The following is a 17,983-nucleotide window of genomic DNA, read 5'->3' on the forward strand; positions in this document are numbered from 1 at the left end:
TACTTGAACTCCTTCACTTGGGGTAAGGACTCATTCCCTAGTTGGAGTGGACAGTCCATCGGTTTCCTGCTGAGAACCATGGCCTCAGATTTGGAGGTGCTGATCCTCATCCCAGCCGCTTCACACTTGGTTGCGAACCGATCCAGTGAGTGCTGAAGGTCGCAGACCGATGAAGCCATTAGAACCACATCATCTGCAAAAAGCAGTGGTGCAATCCTTAGTCCACCGAACTGCAGACCCCCTCCCCCACGACTACGCCTCGAAATCCGATCCATGTATATTACAAACAGGATTTGTGACAAAGCGCAGCCCTGGCGGAGGCCAACCCTCACCGGAAATGGGTCCGACTTACTGCCGAGGACCCGGACACAGCTCTCGCTTTGGGAGTACAGAGATTGGATGGCCCTGAGTAGAGACGCCCTGACCCCATACTCCCGCAGCACCTCCCACAGTAACTCCCTCGGAACTCGGTCATACGCCTTCTCCAAGTCTACAAAACACATGTAGACCGGATAAGCGTACTCCCAGGCCCCCTCCAGGATCCTTGCGAGAGTAAAAAGCTGATCCGTCGTTCCACGACCAGGACGGAATCCGCATTGTTCCTCCTCAATCTGAGGGTCGACAATCGGCCTGACCCTCCTTTCGAGTACCTTGGAGTAAACTTTCCCGGGGAGGCTGAGTAGTGTGATGCCTCTATAATTGGCACACACCCTCTGATCCCCCTTTTTAAAAAGGGGAACCACCACCCCGGTCTGCCACTCCTTCGGTACCGTTTCCGACTTCCACGCAACGTTGATGAGACGTGTCAACCATGACAGTCCCTCAACACCCAGAGCCTTCAGCATTTCCGGGCGGATCTCATCCACCCCCGGGGCTTTGCCACTGTGGAGTTGTTTGACGACCTCAGTGACCTCCCCCCGGGAGATTGGTGTTGATCCCCCGTCATACTCCAGCTCTGCCTCTAACATAGAGGGCGGAGTTGTCGGGTTCAGGAGTTCCTCAAAGTGTTCCTTTCAACGCCCTAACACTCCATCAGTTGAGGTCAACAACGTCCCATCCTTACTGTACACAGCTTGGATGGTTCCCTGCTTCCCCCTCCTGAGGTGTCGGACAGTTTTCCAGAACAACTTTGGTGCCGCCCGAAAGTCCTTCTCCATGTCTTCTCAGAACTTCTCCCACACCCGCTGCTTTGCCTCGGCCACGGATGAGGCTGCTGCCCTTCGGGCCTGTCGGTACCTTGCAACTGCCTCGGGAGTCCCCCGGGATAACAAATCCCTGAAGGCCTCCTTCATCAGTCGGACGGCTTCCCTGACCACCGGTGTCCACAGGAGGTTCGAGGGTTACCGCCCCTTGAGGCACCTAGGACCTTGAGACCACAGCTCCCCGCCGCGGCTTCGGCAATAGAGGCTTTGAACACCGACCACTCTGGTTCAATGTCCCCAACCTCCACAGGAATGCCCGAAAAGTTCCGCCGGAGGTGTGATTTGAAGGCCTCCTGAACTTGGGCCTCCTCCAGACGTTCCCAGTTCACCCGAACTACACGTTTGGGCTTACCAGGTCTATCCAGAGGCTTCCCCCGCCACTCGACCCAACTCACCACCAGATCGTGATCAGTTGACAACTCCGCCCCTCTCTTTACCCAAGTGTCCAAAACATACGGCCTCAGGTCCGATGATACGATAACGAAATCGATCATGGACCTTCTGCCTAGGGTGCTCTGGTACCACGTACACTTATGAGCCTGTTCACAACTCAATATATTTGAACTTTTATCTCTTAAAAAACGAAAAAACATTAGCATTAAAATGTTTTGCTCAGGATGTACTGTGATAGAGTAATAACGAAGATGCTGAATCCAACCTCAGACCCAGTGCTGTGTATTAAAACATGAGCGGCATAGCATGAACCAGCCCTCATCTTAGAGCAGGGGTGCCCAACCAGTCGATCGATCGCGGGGAGATTCCCAGTCGATCGCGAGATGTGTCTAAAAATAGAACAACAATATTCTGTTTTATCGTTAATGTCCTATAACATAATCTTCCTGTGCCAGAATAATGCACTTGAACGCATCAAAGCTTTGTGATTGGCCGGCGTGACCCCATGTGTCGGGGCGTGTCTGGTGGGCAGTGGGCAGTGCACTAGTTTGCTAACGTTGTCCGTGTCAACCATTGTCAACACCAGGAGTGACAGTCCGCACACACACAAGAAGCAACACATATATAATTTTCACTCCGAGTGGGAGGATAATTATTTGTGTATCTATTCCAATTCAAATGTCCATCTGTCTCATCTGCAATGCGAGCGAGGCTTTATCGAAGAAGGGTAATTTAGGAGCGGCATTTCAAAACAGTGCACAAACGCTACGAGACGGAATTCCCTCCTAATTCTGCGCTCCCAAAAGGGGAGGGGCCTGAAAGGACAGCTAAATGCACAGCAGTCCATTTTCACCAGGTCCAACAACAAGAGCAAGGCTGCTACCATAGCATCTAATCGTGTCAGTCACGTTCTTGCGTAACACATGAAGTCTTTCAAAGACGGCGAAGTTGTGAAAGAAGCATTCCTGGAGGCTGCCGTTGCGTAATAAAAATAACAGTAGCATTTCAACAGGTTTTTGATATGATAAAAACTCAAGTTAGATACCGTTATTAATCAGCTGTAAGTTTGAGTTTGTTTGAACTTATTCACTATAATTATTTTACAAAATGGTATAAGAATGCAAACTTAAATTGATTATAGTCTATTATCAATTCAGGTTAAGAAACTAGTGTTGCTTGCATCCTATTTTAAAGGCATTTCTTTTTATAATCTACTAAAATGCAACAAAAAAAGGGTTTGATTCTATTAATTTTGTCTTTTTTATTGCACTGTTGCAGCAGATTCCTGTGTAGCTTCAGATCTGAGTTGTCTTATTAGTAAGCCTAATTGATACTTTTGTAGCAACACTATTTTTATATAATGGCAAAGAAAGGGTACAGAGTATTTTCTTTTTTTCCTGTGTCATATGTGGCAGCACTGTTCAATGCTTCTTGAAAACATTACCCACTGTAGTATGTGACGTGTGAATACACTCCAACTCTGTATCAACAACACTGTTGTGCAACTTCAGTTAAATACTTGTATGTGTGTAGATTAGAAAGAGGTGAGATAAAGGATCTGCAGTATTTTATGAAGTATTAATCGTACAAAGGTCAGTTTTATACAAGTAGAAGTGTGTATTTACCTGGTAGTAGGCTGTCAGTAACGGCTACGCCTCTCTATTTGGACTGGTAGATCTCGGCAGACTGGCAACTTTAAAAGTAGCTCTCGGTTCAAAAAAGGTTGGGCACCCCTGTCTTAGAGCAACCAACTGTTACCACTTTAATGTGAAAATAGTTAGAATAGTTGCATTGTTGTTGTTATTATAGAGTGCACACATTCAGGCTGAACCCAAACTGACTGTGGCTGATATTACAGCAAAAAACATCTTAATCGTGTGTGTTTGTGTGTGCATGCTAGATAAAGCACAAAGCCAAGCACATATGGCAGTGGTAATGAGAGGAGTGCTAAGTCCTTGTGCTAACCTACAGGGTCCCTCAGGCTTTGGCAGCGCTCTGCTTTGCTTCACACCAGCAATAACTACAGAAAGAAACATTTAATCTGTGGTATTTCTGAACAGCCAGAAATAGTCTAGTTTACCTTCTCTTCTCTTCATTGTATCATCCTATTAGCAACTAAACTAAGCATATTATCGAGTGACACTTAATCTACAAATCAGAATATGAGTTTGTTTACTGAACTGTCTTTTTTTAATTCAACCAAGTTTAACGTCATCATTGCTTTTTGGTGCAGTTCATTTTGGAAAGAACTGATATGAAATTGGGTCCACATCATACTCCAATGAGAATGTGTTCTGATATTTCAGAAATGACTGGCTGTCATCAGAGTTTGTCATTTGGGAGTTTTTGAGCGAATGCCCAGTAGCAGTGAAAGGCGGTAATGTGCAGCTGTGTGCCCGCCCTCCATAAGTCCTTTACAGCTGCTAGGCAGAATGACTGACTCTGCTTATTTAAGGTTCCAATGGGGCTCACATTTTTCCAAAACTGCATCCACGCACAATTTAAAACACAATAGTTTAGTGTGTGGTCTGAAGACATATTACTGTAAGAAGTCCTATTATACTACAATCTACTGCAACAACGCCTGTAAAGATGTTGACACTGTTTTAATGCGTTACATGAATACAAGTAAACTAATTACTATTATTTCTCCCCAATATTCAACCTCTAATTCTGGGTTAATGTTCGTTGCCTGACTATATCTTCGCAATGGTTCCACACTGTGTCTTACAGCTATTTGCAGGAAGGTTTAAAGTGCAGTACCTCTGCTGGTGATGCTCTCCTGGTTGACCTCGCTGAGGTGAGCGACGCTGCCCTGGTTGGAGCCGGCTCCCATACTCTCCCCGTCCATCGAGTTCCAGCCAAAAAGAGTCATCTCAGAGATGGCAAACTGCTGCATTATGCCTAATGAGTAAGAGTAAAATAACTGTTAGATATATTTAGCTAACTGAATCATAAATACAGAGCATACAACAAATCCCAGTCGTAGATTTGCTGAAACATATAAAGGTAAATTAGGAGGGAAAGTAATAAAAATAAAAAGTGATCGTGCCAAGCAGAAAATATGATGCAGATAAATAAATGACTAGCAAATTATCCGTTTGGATGTACCAGATCGGCCACCAGTGTGATTCTTTCTTGTGATGCATCTTTCCAGGCTTCTCCATTTTGGGACACACACAAAAGTTAAACAATTCCCAAAGTTTCACTACAACAGGTGATGAATTTCAACTTTGGTTATTGTTATGTAACCTTTTTGTTACTTATTACACTGAACAAAAATATAAATGCAACACTTTTGTTTTTGCTCCCATTTTTCATGAGATGAACTCAAAGATCTAAAACATTTTTTATATACACAAAATAACCATTTCTCTCAAATATTGTTCACAAATCTGAAAAAATCTGTGATAGTGAGCACTTCTCCTTTGCCGAGATAATCTATCCCACCTCACAGGTGTGGCATATCCAGATGCTGATTAGACAGCATGATTATTGCACAGGTGTGCCTTAGGCTGGCCACAATAAAAGGCCACTCTAAAATGTTCAGTTTTATCACACAGCACAATGCCACAGATGTCGCAAGTTTTGAGGGAGTGTGCAATTGGCATGCTGACAGCAGGAATGTCCACCAGAGCTGTTGCCCGTGAATTGAATGTTCATTTCTCTACCATAAGCCGTCTCCAAAGGGGTTTCAGAGAATTTGGAAGTACATCCAACCGGCCTCACAACCGCAGACCACGTGTAACCACACCAGCCCAGGACCTCCACATCCAGCATGTTCACCTCCAAGATCGTCTGAGACCAGCCACTCGGACAGCTGCTGCAACAATCGGTTTGCATAACCAAAGAATTTCTGCACAAACTGTCAGAAACCGTCTCAGGGAAGCTCATCTGCATGCTCGTCGTCCTCATCAGGGTCTCGACCTGACTCCGGTTTGTCGTCGTAACCGACTTGAGTGGGCAAATGCTCACATTCGATGGTGTCTGGCACGTTGGAGAGGTGTTCTCTTCACGGATGAATCCCGGTTTTCACTGTTCAGGGCAGATGGCAGACAGCGCGTGTGGCGTTGTGTGGGTCAGCGGTTTTCTGATGTCAATGTTGTGAATCGAGTGGCCCATGGTTGTGGTGGGGTTATGGTATGGGCAGGCGTATGTTATGGATGACGAACACAGGTGCATTTTATTGATGGCATTGTGAATGCACAGAGATACCGTGACGAGATCCTGAGGCCCATTGTTATGCCATTCATCCACGCCCATCACCTCATGTTGCAGCATGATAATGCACAGCCCCATGTTGCAAGGATCTGTATACAATTCCTGGCGGCTGAAACATCCCAGTTCTTGCATGGCCAGCATACTCACCGGACATGTCACCCATTGAGCATGTTTGGGATGCTCTGGATCGGCGTATACGACAGCGTGTTCCAGTTCCTGCCAATATCCAGCAACATTCCACAGGCCACAATCAACAACCTGATCAACTCTATACGAAGGAGATGTGTTGCACTGCGTGAGGCAAATGGTGGTCACACCAGATACTGACTGGTTTTCGGACCCCCCCCAGACCCCCCCAATAAAGCAAAACTGCACGTTTCAGAGTGGCCTTTTATTGTGGCCAGCCTAAGGCACACCTGTGCAATAATCATGCCGTCTAATCAGCATCTTGATATGCCACACCTGTGAGGTGGGATGGATTATTTCGGCCAAGGAGAAGTGCTCACTATCACAGATTTTTTCAGATTTGTGAACAATATTTGAGAGAAATTGTTATTTTGTGTATATAGAAAATGTTTTAGATCTTTGAGTTCATCTCATGAAAAATTGGAGCAAAAACAAAAGTGTTGCATTTATATTTTTGTTCAGTGTATTTGACAATTGAATTGTCCAAGACGTTTTTTTTACCTTGCAGATACCTGGTCTATATCATAATAAGATAGAAAGCCACTGTCATTGTGTGGAATATAACAGAATTAAGAGCGCTTCCCTCATCAGGGCAGTTCAAAGATAATAAAGCACAAAAAGTGGGTCCACCTTTGGGGGTGGACACGTTTGCACACGGCCAAGATAGCTGCTCTACGTCTTTCCATCACTGCGTCTCATTCTCCCTCTCCTGGAGAGGGTGAGGCGAGAACGATAGTCAGTCATCCTAGTGGCCCCAGGTCGCCGCTTGGCGCTGTGGTACGCAGAGGTGACACAGATGATGGTGAGCCAGCCCTGGACGGTTCCTCAGGTCTGGGGGGCATTGTCTCAGGAAGCAGGAAGGGGCGTTACCCACTCTGGGCCAACCTCTCCAGGCTTGGCTCCTGAGAGGGACTGGCTGAGACGGGAGGGACTGTCTGACAAAGTTATTCAAACTATCCAGGCAGCAGGAGCAGGATCCACCACAGCCTGTTACAGGACGAAGTGGTTGGGATTCCAGCGGTGCTGTGAAGAAAGGTCATGTACGTTGGGCTCTATTCTGTCCTATTTACAGATACTGGTGGACAGGGGGCTTGCTCATTCCACAATTAAAGTGTATGAAGCAGCCATTTTGTCCTGCCATGAGAGATTTGACGGCAGGTCAGCCTTCAGTCAGCCACTTATGGCGTTTTTTGCAGGGGGTCAGGAGACAGCGCCCAGTGGTGTATGCCTCCTCCCCGCAATGGGATCTGCCGTTGGTGCTCGAGGCTCTGGTCACAGAACCATTTGAGCCTCTGGAGCTCTCCTCCCTGAAGGCACTATCATTGAAAACAGCTTTGCTGCTTGCCCTGACTTTGGCCAGGGGAGTGTCCGAGCTGGCCGCTCTGTCGGTGCACCCGAGTTGCCTTTTGATCCGGGGTGACCGTAGCGGGGCGACACTCAGACCGAACCCCTCCTTTGTTCCCAAGAACCTAAGGAGTTTGTTCAGGTCGAGGGCTATACAGTTAAACGGCTTTATTCTTCCACCCCATATTGGGGACAGGGAGGCTAATTTGCACCTCCTCTGCCCGGTGCGTGCGCTAGCATGTTATGTAGGGCGCACGACTTCCATTAGGCGCACTGAACAGCTGCTTGTGTGCTTTTGGGATGGTGTGGCCGGTAAATCTCTGTCCAAGAAACGCCTGACAGGATGGTTCTGCGAGTGCATTTCACATGCCTATGGACAGGCGGGGAGAGTCTTCCCCACTGGGGTCCATGTACACTCTACACGTGGTATGTATTGGTCTACGCCATGCCCCTTCATAAGGTTTTATCTCTTTGTCTGGCTTCTTTTCATCGTCTGTGCTTGCTGGAGCAACACAGGACTGGTGAGGGGGGAGGGGTCAGTAGGTATCTGGCCCCCCCTGGACATAATGCACTTATGTTTTCCCAGGCTCCTTAGGGACCCAGGAAACATGGTGCGCAGTAAGCCCCATACAGGGCTGGAGGACGATAATCCCCACGATAATGGGGGGGGAGAGCTTTCCCCATTATTTTCCATGCACACTCTTCACGAGGTAAGCATGTCTGAGTGTGCTCTACCAGCCAAGTAAACTGCGGCCCCGACTTCTCCACGGTCACAGCCGGAGGAGAAGAAGCTGCGGTGCAGTGGCTGTTAACCAAAAGCCGGTCAGGGGCAGTGTGATGGGCCGATGTTGTTGGACGACAGGACGTTTATGCATCAGGGCTCCACCCACTGTACCCATAGAGTCCAGTAAAGGGCGGAGCCTGTGTAAGATATAACGGGGGGTTACGAATTGTAACCCTAGGCATATAAGCACAGGCGGAGCCCTCTACTTGGGGCCCTATCTGTTCTATGCCGCTCGCTGAAGAGGGTGTAGGATGACAGTCAGGAGGCGTGGCCGCCTTATATACGGTGGGCTTGCGTGCGCATTCAGGTAGGCCCGCCCCGAGGGGCCGGCTACGTTTATAAATATCTCAGTAGGTGAATGCTTGCATAGTACGGTTAAGAGGTAGTACCCATAAAGTCCAGTAGAGGGCTCCGCCTGTGCTTATATAGCTATAGTTACAATATGTATCCCCCTGTTTCTACTGTACCATGGAAAATATACAAATAAATATCACTTCTGGACGTAGCACTTAAAAGGTTTGGCTTGTTTGAAACCAATGCACTAGCACTTGGTTTGGCTTTTTAAAAGCTAATGTACTTGAAGGATTTTTTCTTTTTTAGTTTGTGTCTTCATGGTCAGATGCAATTTTGTAAGCAGCTTTGGATAAAAGCATGAGCTAAATGTAATGTAATAACATCTTCCTGTGTACTTTTAGATGTCCCCTCACCTGCAGCGAAGCGAGCCTCCTTCTCTCCGTCACTCAGGTCGCTGTAAGCATCGTTCTCGATCCTCCTCTCCTCCTTCTGCAAGCTGTTCTGCACCGCGCTCCCCAGCGGCCCCGCGGTTGGTTTGCCCCAGCTCTGCCACTCGATCATATGGGCAACGCGACCGTGGGCCATGGCAGTGGGCTTAGTCACTTTGTCCTTCATGGAGCGAGGCACACCTACAACAGGTATGGGGCAGCAGGAGGGGCACATTCACACACACACACACACACACACACACACACACACACACACACACCACACACACACACACACACACACACACACACACACACACACACACACACAGACAACACACACCCACACAGACAACACACACCAGACACACACAAACACTGTCAGAACTACTTCTGGCCTCTGCAGTTGATGACACCTCCAACTGAGGCCCGGGGGGGGGAAACTGTCTAATACATGAAACTGTCATAAATAATGCCAATGGGGTTATGAATGTACTGGAAAGATGTGTGTACAGTCTCTGGGTGTGAGAACATGGCAATGACCTATAGTATTTCAAATACATTTAGTAGTCCAGGAATATTTATACCGTTATCTATGAAGAACAATTTTTCTTTTTAAGCAAAAATCTGCCTGATACTTTTAACCTCTTACTTAATGAACCCTCCTGCTGGTGTTGTTAAGGATTAAATTACTAAATGCCATGCCATGGTGTGAATATGTATTTATTCTAAACAAACCTACAGCTAACCTTTAAACCACTGCTGCTTCAAACATCAGTCAGTAGAGCTAAACCTGAGAATATCAACCAGATACTTGCAAAGTACCTTCACCAAAACCTTTGACATTTTCCACTTTTCAGTTATTACCCCTATGCCGTTCATCAAAATGAGTCTTGACAGTCACCACTCACCATCTATTCATTTCAATTTCATCGTATTCTATTTGAAATACTAATGACGTATGTGACTGATATGGATGTGCAGAGAATGATGATAAAATCTCATGACCTCCAGTGTTTCCCCTATATACAAATAGTGGCGGTGCAGCGCCGCTGCTGAAATATGTGCGCCGCTGCTAGGGGGCGCCAGCCAGGTACCCAAACAAAAATAACAAAAAATATTTGTTTTACTTTCTTTTCTTTTTTTTATTAAAATAATAATAAGTAGCCCTTTTTCATTTTTGATTGTTTATGTGGATTTGTAGTATTTGTGTTACTGTATTTTCAATAAAGGTGTATTTTTGCTAAATCTTGAGAAATTGCCACTGTATGTACTAGGCAGGGCCGATTTTTGGCATAGGCGGTTGCCTAGGGCGCCAGATCTGGGGGGGCGCTGCGCTGGTAGCTCTGGGAGGGGAAAAAACATTTTTGACCGTTGGCGCTCATCCTAATTTTCGGCCTTGATGTAACAACATTCATAATTAAGTAAATGTAACACCCTTTTCACCCCTGTTACACTTTTCATTTGCCTTGTACGATGGGCGCTGCAAGTGATGAAAGTGGGGGATGTTGGCATATCATTTTTGGCCCGCAGTTCACAGCCAAAGTGCGAGCGTGGGAGCGAGAGAGCGAGCAAGGGAGGGAGAGAGAGAGAGAGAGGGCGCACCGTTACCGGCACTGTTGTTATTAGAATCTGGTGCTAGCTGCGCTAACGGATATAAGAAGTAGATGTTTCTACAACCAGGATGGAGGATAGCTCTCCTGTCAGGCTGAGAGGCTCAGTGAGGTAAAGGACTCTCTGAGTGTTTAGATAGTTAATTTTAGTCTAAGTTATCTCAGTGGGTCTCAAACGTTTTGACCACAAATTATGTAAACACATATTTCCAAGGCATTCCTTTATAATTATTAGTGTAAGGGAAACTTCTGTTGCAATGCAAAGTCAGGACTCGGAGAGACGCGGGATGAGCAGGAGTTCTGAATGTCAAACACTGATATGTATTAAGAGTATAATACGGCCGGGGAATTAACAAAGCAACTCGCACTGTTAATGCGGGCTGCCAAATCAATTCTGCCCACACAAAGAAAGAACCGCTCGGACCTGGTCTCTGAGAAGGGGCGGAGCTTAGAAGCGCAGGCTTTTACTCTAAATCGATAACAGATGAACAAACAAAGACTGTTTGTCTCGTAAATGCATCGGGCAGTAAACTCTTCCTCCCACAGGAAAGGCAGAAGACCTTGTGTGTCTTCCTGAGAAATTACTTGCAGGAAGACATGTGGAGCATATCCAACAGTTTCTAAGAAAGACTGAGAATCTTAAAACACAAAGAGATATCCTTAAAATATTCTCTGACAATTAGGATAAATAAAAACAGGTTTGAAATCATTCCAATGTATACTATAGGCAGGGGTGCACATAACTGGTACGCATGCGCTGCAACAATCTGAAATGCGCATTTGCGTACCGACGTACTTGTGAAACTTTTCCAGAAGGCGGTTAGATCACCGGACGACAGAGTCGGTCTCCGTGTGCACAGACAGGGTTGCTGTTAACGTCGGTCTGTACAACGGAATTGTGCCAAAACTACGGCAACCGGCTACGGAGGGAGACTCCCCCCCCTTCACTGGAGAACTGCGCTAAAACACAAGTTCATCCTTGATAAAGGAAATTATGAAGGCCTGAAACAGGAAATGATTGGGACAGACTGGGCACAGACCTTTGAAAACAAGTCAGCTTCAGCACAGTGGGAGGCCATTGAAGAAAAAATTCTAACAAGTTGCAAGAGGCACATCCCTATGTCATCGGGAAAAAGTAAGAAAAATTGCTCTACTCCGGAATGGATAAATGATAGAATCAAACATCAAATCAAATCAAAAAGTGCAGTTTACACCTTACAAAGGTTATCTGGTACAGAGAGTGCCCGTTGTTCCTATGCAAAATTGTGCAACCAAGTTAAATGGGAGTGTCGGAAAGCTAAAAAAAAGAGCATGAAAGAAAAATTGCAAAGGAAGCCAAAGAGAATCCGAAAGCTTTTTATAAATATGCCAGAAGCAACCTAAAAGTCAATGCCACAGTCGGAGATCTGAAAAAGGCTAATGGCAGCCTGGCTCAAAATGACAAGGACAAAGCCAATACACTAAATTCCTTCATTGCTAGTGTGTTCACAAAGGAGGATACCTCATCAATACCAGACTTCCAGGACAAACCATTTAATACTACACTAAATAAATTGGACTTCACATCAAAGGACATCCATACAAAACTATCGAACTTAGATGCCTCAAAAGCATCAGGACCGGATGGCATCTATCCCAGAATTCTCAAAGAACTGTGTGACGAACTAGATAAACCCTTACTTACTATATTTAAAAAATTGCTTGATGAAGGTGTGGTACCACAGCCTTGGAAGGATGGTCATGTAACTCCTATATTCAAAAAAGGTGACCGAAGCAATCCTGGAAACTATAGGCCTGTCAGCCTTACAGCAGTAGTATGCAAACTCCTTGAATCCTTGAAACAATCTATTATCAGACCGCCAATACGGCTTCGTCCAGGGCAGATCCTGGTCAACCCATCTCCTGGCCTGCCTTGACATATGGTCTCGTACCCTGGACGAGAGAGGAAGTCTCGATGCCATTTATTTGGATTTCCAGAAAGCATTTGATACTGTACCTCACAAAAGATTACTGAAGAAGCTCTATGGGTATGGTATCTGTGGAGACATACTCACCTGGATCTCAGACTTTCTCAAAAACAGGCGACAGAGAGTCTTTGTTAACGGGAAACCATCTGGATGGTGCCCAGTTCTCAGTGGAATTCCACAATGTAGTGTCCTGGGTCCTGCACTGTTTGTCCTCTATATCAACGACCTACCCGATAATGTGAGCTCCATGGTCCAGATGTTTGCAGATGATACTAAAGTCTTCAAGGAAATTAAGTGTAAAGAGGATGCAGAAAAACTCCAGTCAGATCTCAGAGAAATGCAGAGATGGTCCGAGTGTTGGCAGCTCAAATTCAATGCAGCAAAGTGCAAAGTAATGCACTTAGGTTTTCGGAATCAAAAATATGAGTATAATATGGGTGATAATTGAAACACTAAACCTATCCGAGACTCAGAATGAAAAGGACCTTGGTGTGAATGTTGACAATACCCTGACATTTAGTGACCATATCCGTCGGGCAAGTAACAAAGCGAATGGTATCCTAGCAATGATCCGCAGATCATACACTTATTTGGACTCTGACGTAGTACGTAGTTTATACATCTCTCTTGTACGGCCACTCCTCGAGTATGGGAATGTCGCTTGGTCCCCCATGTACAAAAAGGATGCTGAGCTCATCGAGAAAATACAGAGAAGGGCAACGAAGCTAGCTCCAGAACTAAAGGACCTACCATATCAAGAACAACTGCAAAGTCTTAAAATCCCGAGTATGTATTATAGAAGGGCGAGGGGAGATAAGATCGAAGTTTTCAAATATCTCACAACATCTACAAAACATCATGCCCACTACAACGGGATTATAACACCAGGACTCGTGGACACTGCCTCAAGTTGACGAAACGGTACTCAAGACTGGCTATCCGCCGCAACTTTTTCAGCCTGCGTGTGGTTGACTTGTGGAATGATCTGCCAGAAAGCGTTGTCACATCCAAGACGGTTAACTGTCTCAAATCCCGCCTCGACCATTACTGGTCAAACATCACCTTCACTTTGGACTATGTGACTGTTGCCAGCATCCATAGTAAATAAAGAATCAGTGATCTACTTATTTATTATGAGCGACTAAAAGGCCTTAGGCCTATTACAGCCGTATCCTATTGATTGATATTGATTAATTGAAAACAGCTGATCACAACGTTCACGCTCTGTGGTCACGAAGTACTCCACTAGCCCCCCCCCCCGTCGACTTTACTGAAGTACTCCACTAGCACCCTCACCCCCCCCCCCCCCGTTGAAGTTTGCGATACAGAGGGCTTCATCAAATAACTTTGAGTGGAGCCAGAAGTTGGAGTACCAAACACTGACTCCAGGTAGTCATCCGAGTACCTCACTGAGAAAGTTATGTGCACATACACATGAATACTAATTCACGAACACAATACTGAATACATTTGAAGCAATTTTGACGTATATCTATGTCAATACGTTTCTGATTTTGTAGTGTATTTGTCTTTAGTAGAGATTTTCATTTATTCTCTATATATACAATCTCGCCTAGGGCAGCAAATTGGCTAGAACCGGGCCTGGTACTAGGCCTCAAGAGCCTTTCTTGTGCTGGCAGACACATAGAAACAAATTGGCGGGGCGCACTTTGCACACACTAAAACATACCACGCGCTCCGCGCTCACATTATGCTGGGCCCACGTGCCTTAGCACCGCTGCTATGACTCCATCCTAGGGGAAACACTGACCTCATTTAGTAACGAGTGGATTCTGAAATGTTACTTAAAAATATATATATCTCTCAGTTTGTTGAGATTCGGATAAAAGCTGAGTATACTACAAAGGTACGTTTTCTTTAAGTTGTTCCTCCTTGAACTCATCACATTTTTTAATTTTGTATTAATAATTACATATCCCATCTTTGGGATCTTATTAAATAAAAGTGTGAAATATTCAAATAACTTTATGAATGGAGATCCTATTAGTACATCTTAAATAAACAAATACATTAAATTATCTGAATCTGCGTCATAAAAATGCAGATTTCTGTAAAAACCGGTCAGAGGCCAGGTGACATGAGCTAACTATGGTGACGAATTTGACAAGGTTGCCCGTGTGCTTGATTCAAACAGAACGGTGCTTGGATGACGGCTGAAATGCTGACTAACCCATATTAATGATTAAAGCCATTACTCATCTCCCGGTAAACAGAATAAATGAGATTCATTAGACTTTCCGTAATTAAAAACGTCACGCAGGGACTGAGAGAGGCACAGAAAAGTCATTGTTGGGTGTAAACACACGTTAAGAAGGGCTCTTCCCAATTAGGATGCAAATGCACGATTGAAACCAGGGATATATATTCTGAGTCAAATGCTTGCAGAGAGGATGATCAATGAAAAATGTAATTCAAATCAAACGGACGTTTATAAACAGGGACAGAGATTTGGAAATTGCTCTCCCGAACCAGGGGGCAAGTTACTGGCCGAGTTATACATAGAAACAGTTTTTTCCCCTTAGACAAAGAGAGCCAATCTCATTTGAAAATCAAACAATCCCTGCGGAGTCTTATTGTAGATGGAAATAGGAATTTAAAGAATGGGGATGAGGGGTGAGGGAAGGTGTTGGGGTCCTGGCTATTCAAAGGCTCACAAAATAATGCTAAACACTGTTCAATTATACCAACAGATTTCTTCAAAGTGCACCAGACACAAAAACAAAAAGACACTTTTTACAAAGACACTCTGAGGGGCTACACTTAAACACTACAAAGCACAGAGACCTACAGTTAGAAACACATATAACACACAAGAGGCACCGGCCACTTGAAGTCACGACACTGCACAAAAGAGTCACTGCCTCACATATATATCGGGCCACACCACCGACAGCACTGCCACGGTACAAATACACTACATTTCCCAACACACCTGTGGAGATGCTTCAGTAGGTCATTAAAGTAAGTAATCTCACTTACTTTAGTTTTTTTGAAATAAAAAGATCTGATTGGATTTCCATCAATGACTCTGTGAATGCGTCATTGACGTCTGTTGTGTCAATGGAAGAGAAGGTAAAGTAGGGAGTGATAAAGGAAGGGGCACCCACAGGGTGGCCATGTTGGTTCCAAGCTCCTCCTCCTCCTCCTGCTCTAGAGTGAAGTTGTTGTCGAAGCAAAGTTTGAATTAGAAAATCAACTGTTTATGGCAAAGGTGAAAAGATCATTTCAGTTGGTTTTTTCAAGTGTGTCAGATGATTTTGGAGTGCAGAAACTAAGTGAGAGTAAAGGCAGAATGGAGTTTGTATCTTAAAAACAAATCTCAAACTAAAAGCAACTCCAGATGTAAGATAACCTCTGGGATCCTATAGTGGCCATAAACTCCGCTGGTGACCATCTCGCCTCTCATTTCATGTTCCTTTTGAATGTGTAATCAATTGAAGATATTGCCTAAGAATTGCTTAATAAAATATAATTTAAAATGACATACAGTTGGGAAAATCAGCCGTTCTTTGATATAATTCTTAATTAGCTTGTTTTCTTAGCTGTAGAATGGTATGAATATTTGGAGTGTGGATATTAACCTAAAAGACATTTGTATGGCTAAGTTGCTTATTTTTTTTGTTTTGCTAGAGAAGCAGCTTCTTTGATTTTAGCATGTTTCATTAGTTACCGGTTACTCACTTTATGATAGTAATTCTGAATATAATTACAAATATAAACAGTGAAAGTACTATATTAAAGTTAGAGAGTAATCTACCATGCAATGCACAGCACAATGTACTGCTGGGTGGATTTTGCATTATGCTGCAGCAACATTTGATTGAATTAAGAAGGAAAACAACTTATCTGACATCTAGGGTTTTTTTTCAAATTCCATTCTGCAAAGTGGAATGAATGCTTTTGTTGTTTAGCAACAGCCATACAGACCTCACTAAGCTAAGGTAAGGCTAAATGAGTGCTAACATTGAGCAGATTTACATTTCAAGCATAATGAAAACTAAGTATTTGAACTTTTTTTTTTATTTGGTCTTCATGCCACATTTACTCATTTATATTGAAGCAGAAATGGGAAAGTTATGTTGCAGATGTGTCAGGTAGTTCTGTCAAACCACACATTGATCATTCAGCTCCTGCACGACTGCACCAAATAACCATCTGAATATCACATGTAAATAAACCAAAAACTATCTTTAAAACAGCGGGGAAAGGAAGTTTAGCCCCGTTACTTCTCAACAACAACTTGACCCTTGACCCTCTGTGGAGTACATGGAGTCAACATGGGGGCAGTTTTACCATCAAGCAGCACAGACACACACCTGACACACCTGTCAGAGAGGACTTAGCCAGAGCGCCGATCCCATAGGCCTGAGGGGGCTTCCTCTTGGGGCGAGGAAGTATGGAAGTAGTGTCCTCCATGGACAACTAAAGACAGAAGGAGAAAGATAAAGAGTGGTTGGAGCGGAGAGGGTTCACAGAAAAATAAAGAGGTGAGGGAATTTAAGAGAAAGGAGGAGATAAAATAATTCCAATGTCATAGGTAAAATGACAAGATCAGAATAGGTGAGAGAGAGAAAATGGAATGAAAGAAATTGAGGTGAAGAGAGCAAATATTAGAAAATAGTTAAATAGAGATAGAAGGGAGATTGTTATAAAGGGAAAAAGAAAGCAGGGTTAGTTATTCAAATACTTCATAAATGACTTAAAAGGATCATTGCTTGAAAGGAAGAGAGTAAAAGATGTACAGTGGCTAAAAGGAAAAATGTATTCTTAATTAATCATTGATTCAAATGCAGTTACAATAGACAACAGATTCTGGTGAGCACAGCAGCTGGTAGTCGGTGTACAATCCTCATGAGAACCTTATGCTATGGAACCGTTACTGATGGATGTATGGTTTTTACTGGTAAAAGGTTAGATGAGTTACTTGTGGAAATTGTGGCAAAGAAATGTAGTAGTTCAAGTTTAGTAAGGAGATGTTTATATTATAATGTATAAAACTGTATTCTCTAGTTAAACAGCAATTTTCTTTCTAAAATACAATTAGTTATCTCCTTTTTAATGTCGAAAACAAAGAGCGATAAGTGAAACCTCCCCCCACAACCACCTCTTTCCTAACAGCCTTTAGTTTGTAATGTAAGATCAGTGAGACATTTTGAGGTTAAATTGATTCATAAATATACTCAAATGCTGTTCCTCAAAAACTGTTTTTAAAGCCAGACGATGAGAATAAAAGACAGGGCACACCCGGTGGGGCACACCAACCTGAAATTGCTCACCCTGATTCTTTTGTGATTTGTACTCTACTTCCTGGTGTCAGTGCTCATAACAAACCAACATCCGACTAATGAAACACCGAGCCCGGCTCCTAATGAAGTCCCTACAGATAATTGCAGTAGGAAACAGAACCATGCCGATTATGTTACACAGGGGGGTTGTGTGGTAGATTTGATGTGATATTTAGAACAAAATTGGGTATATATTGAATAAGGAAAAGCTCATATTATCTGGTCGCTCTGCGGTGTACAAGTTG

General features: G+C 44.1%; 1 protein-coding gene across 4 annotated transcripts in view; it reads right to left on the reverse strand.

The window, feature by feature from the left end:
* LOC117454779 (protein FAM131B-like) overlaps nt 1-17,983 on the reverse strand; it is a 53,293-nt gene that overhangs the window by 5,492 nt on the left and 29,818 nt on the right. For 3 of the 4 annotated variants that reach the window (XM_034093957.2, XM_034093959.2, XM_034093955.2), the window contains exons 3-5: nt 16,770-16,875; nt 8,838-9,053; nt 4,359-4,499 (exon numbers count right to left, since the gene is read on the reverse strand). In XM_034093957.2, the coding sequence (XP_033949848.1) occupies nt 4,359-4,499; nt 8,838-9,053; nt 16,770-16,875 (463 nt within the window). The remainder of the gene's footprint in view (nt 1-4,358; nt 4,500-8,837; nt 9,054-16,769; nt 16,876-17,983) is intronic. The other variant, XM_034093958.2, reaches the window with a different exon arrangement.

Source organism: Pseudochaenichthys georgianus, chromosome 11, assembly GCF_902827115.2.
Source record: "Pseudochaenichthys georgianus chromosome 11, fPseGeo1.2, whole genome shotgun sequence".
Classification (NCBI taxonomy): Eukaryota; Metazoa; Chordata; class Actinopteri; order Perciformes; family Channichthyidae; genus Pseudochaenichthys; species Pseudochaenichthys georgianus.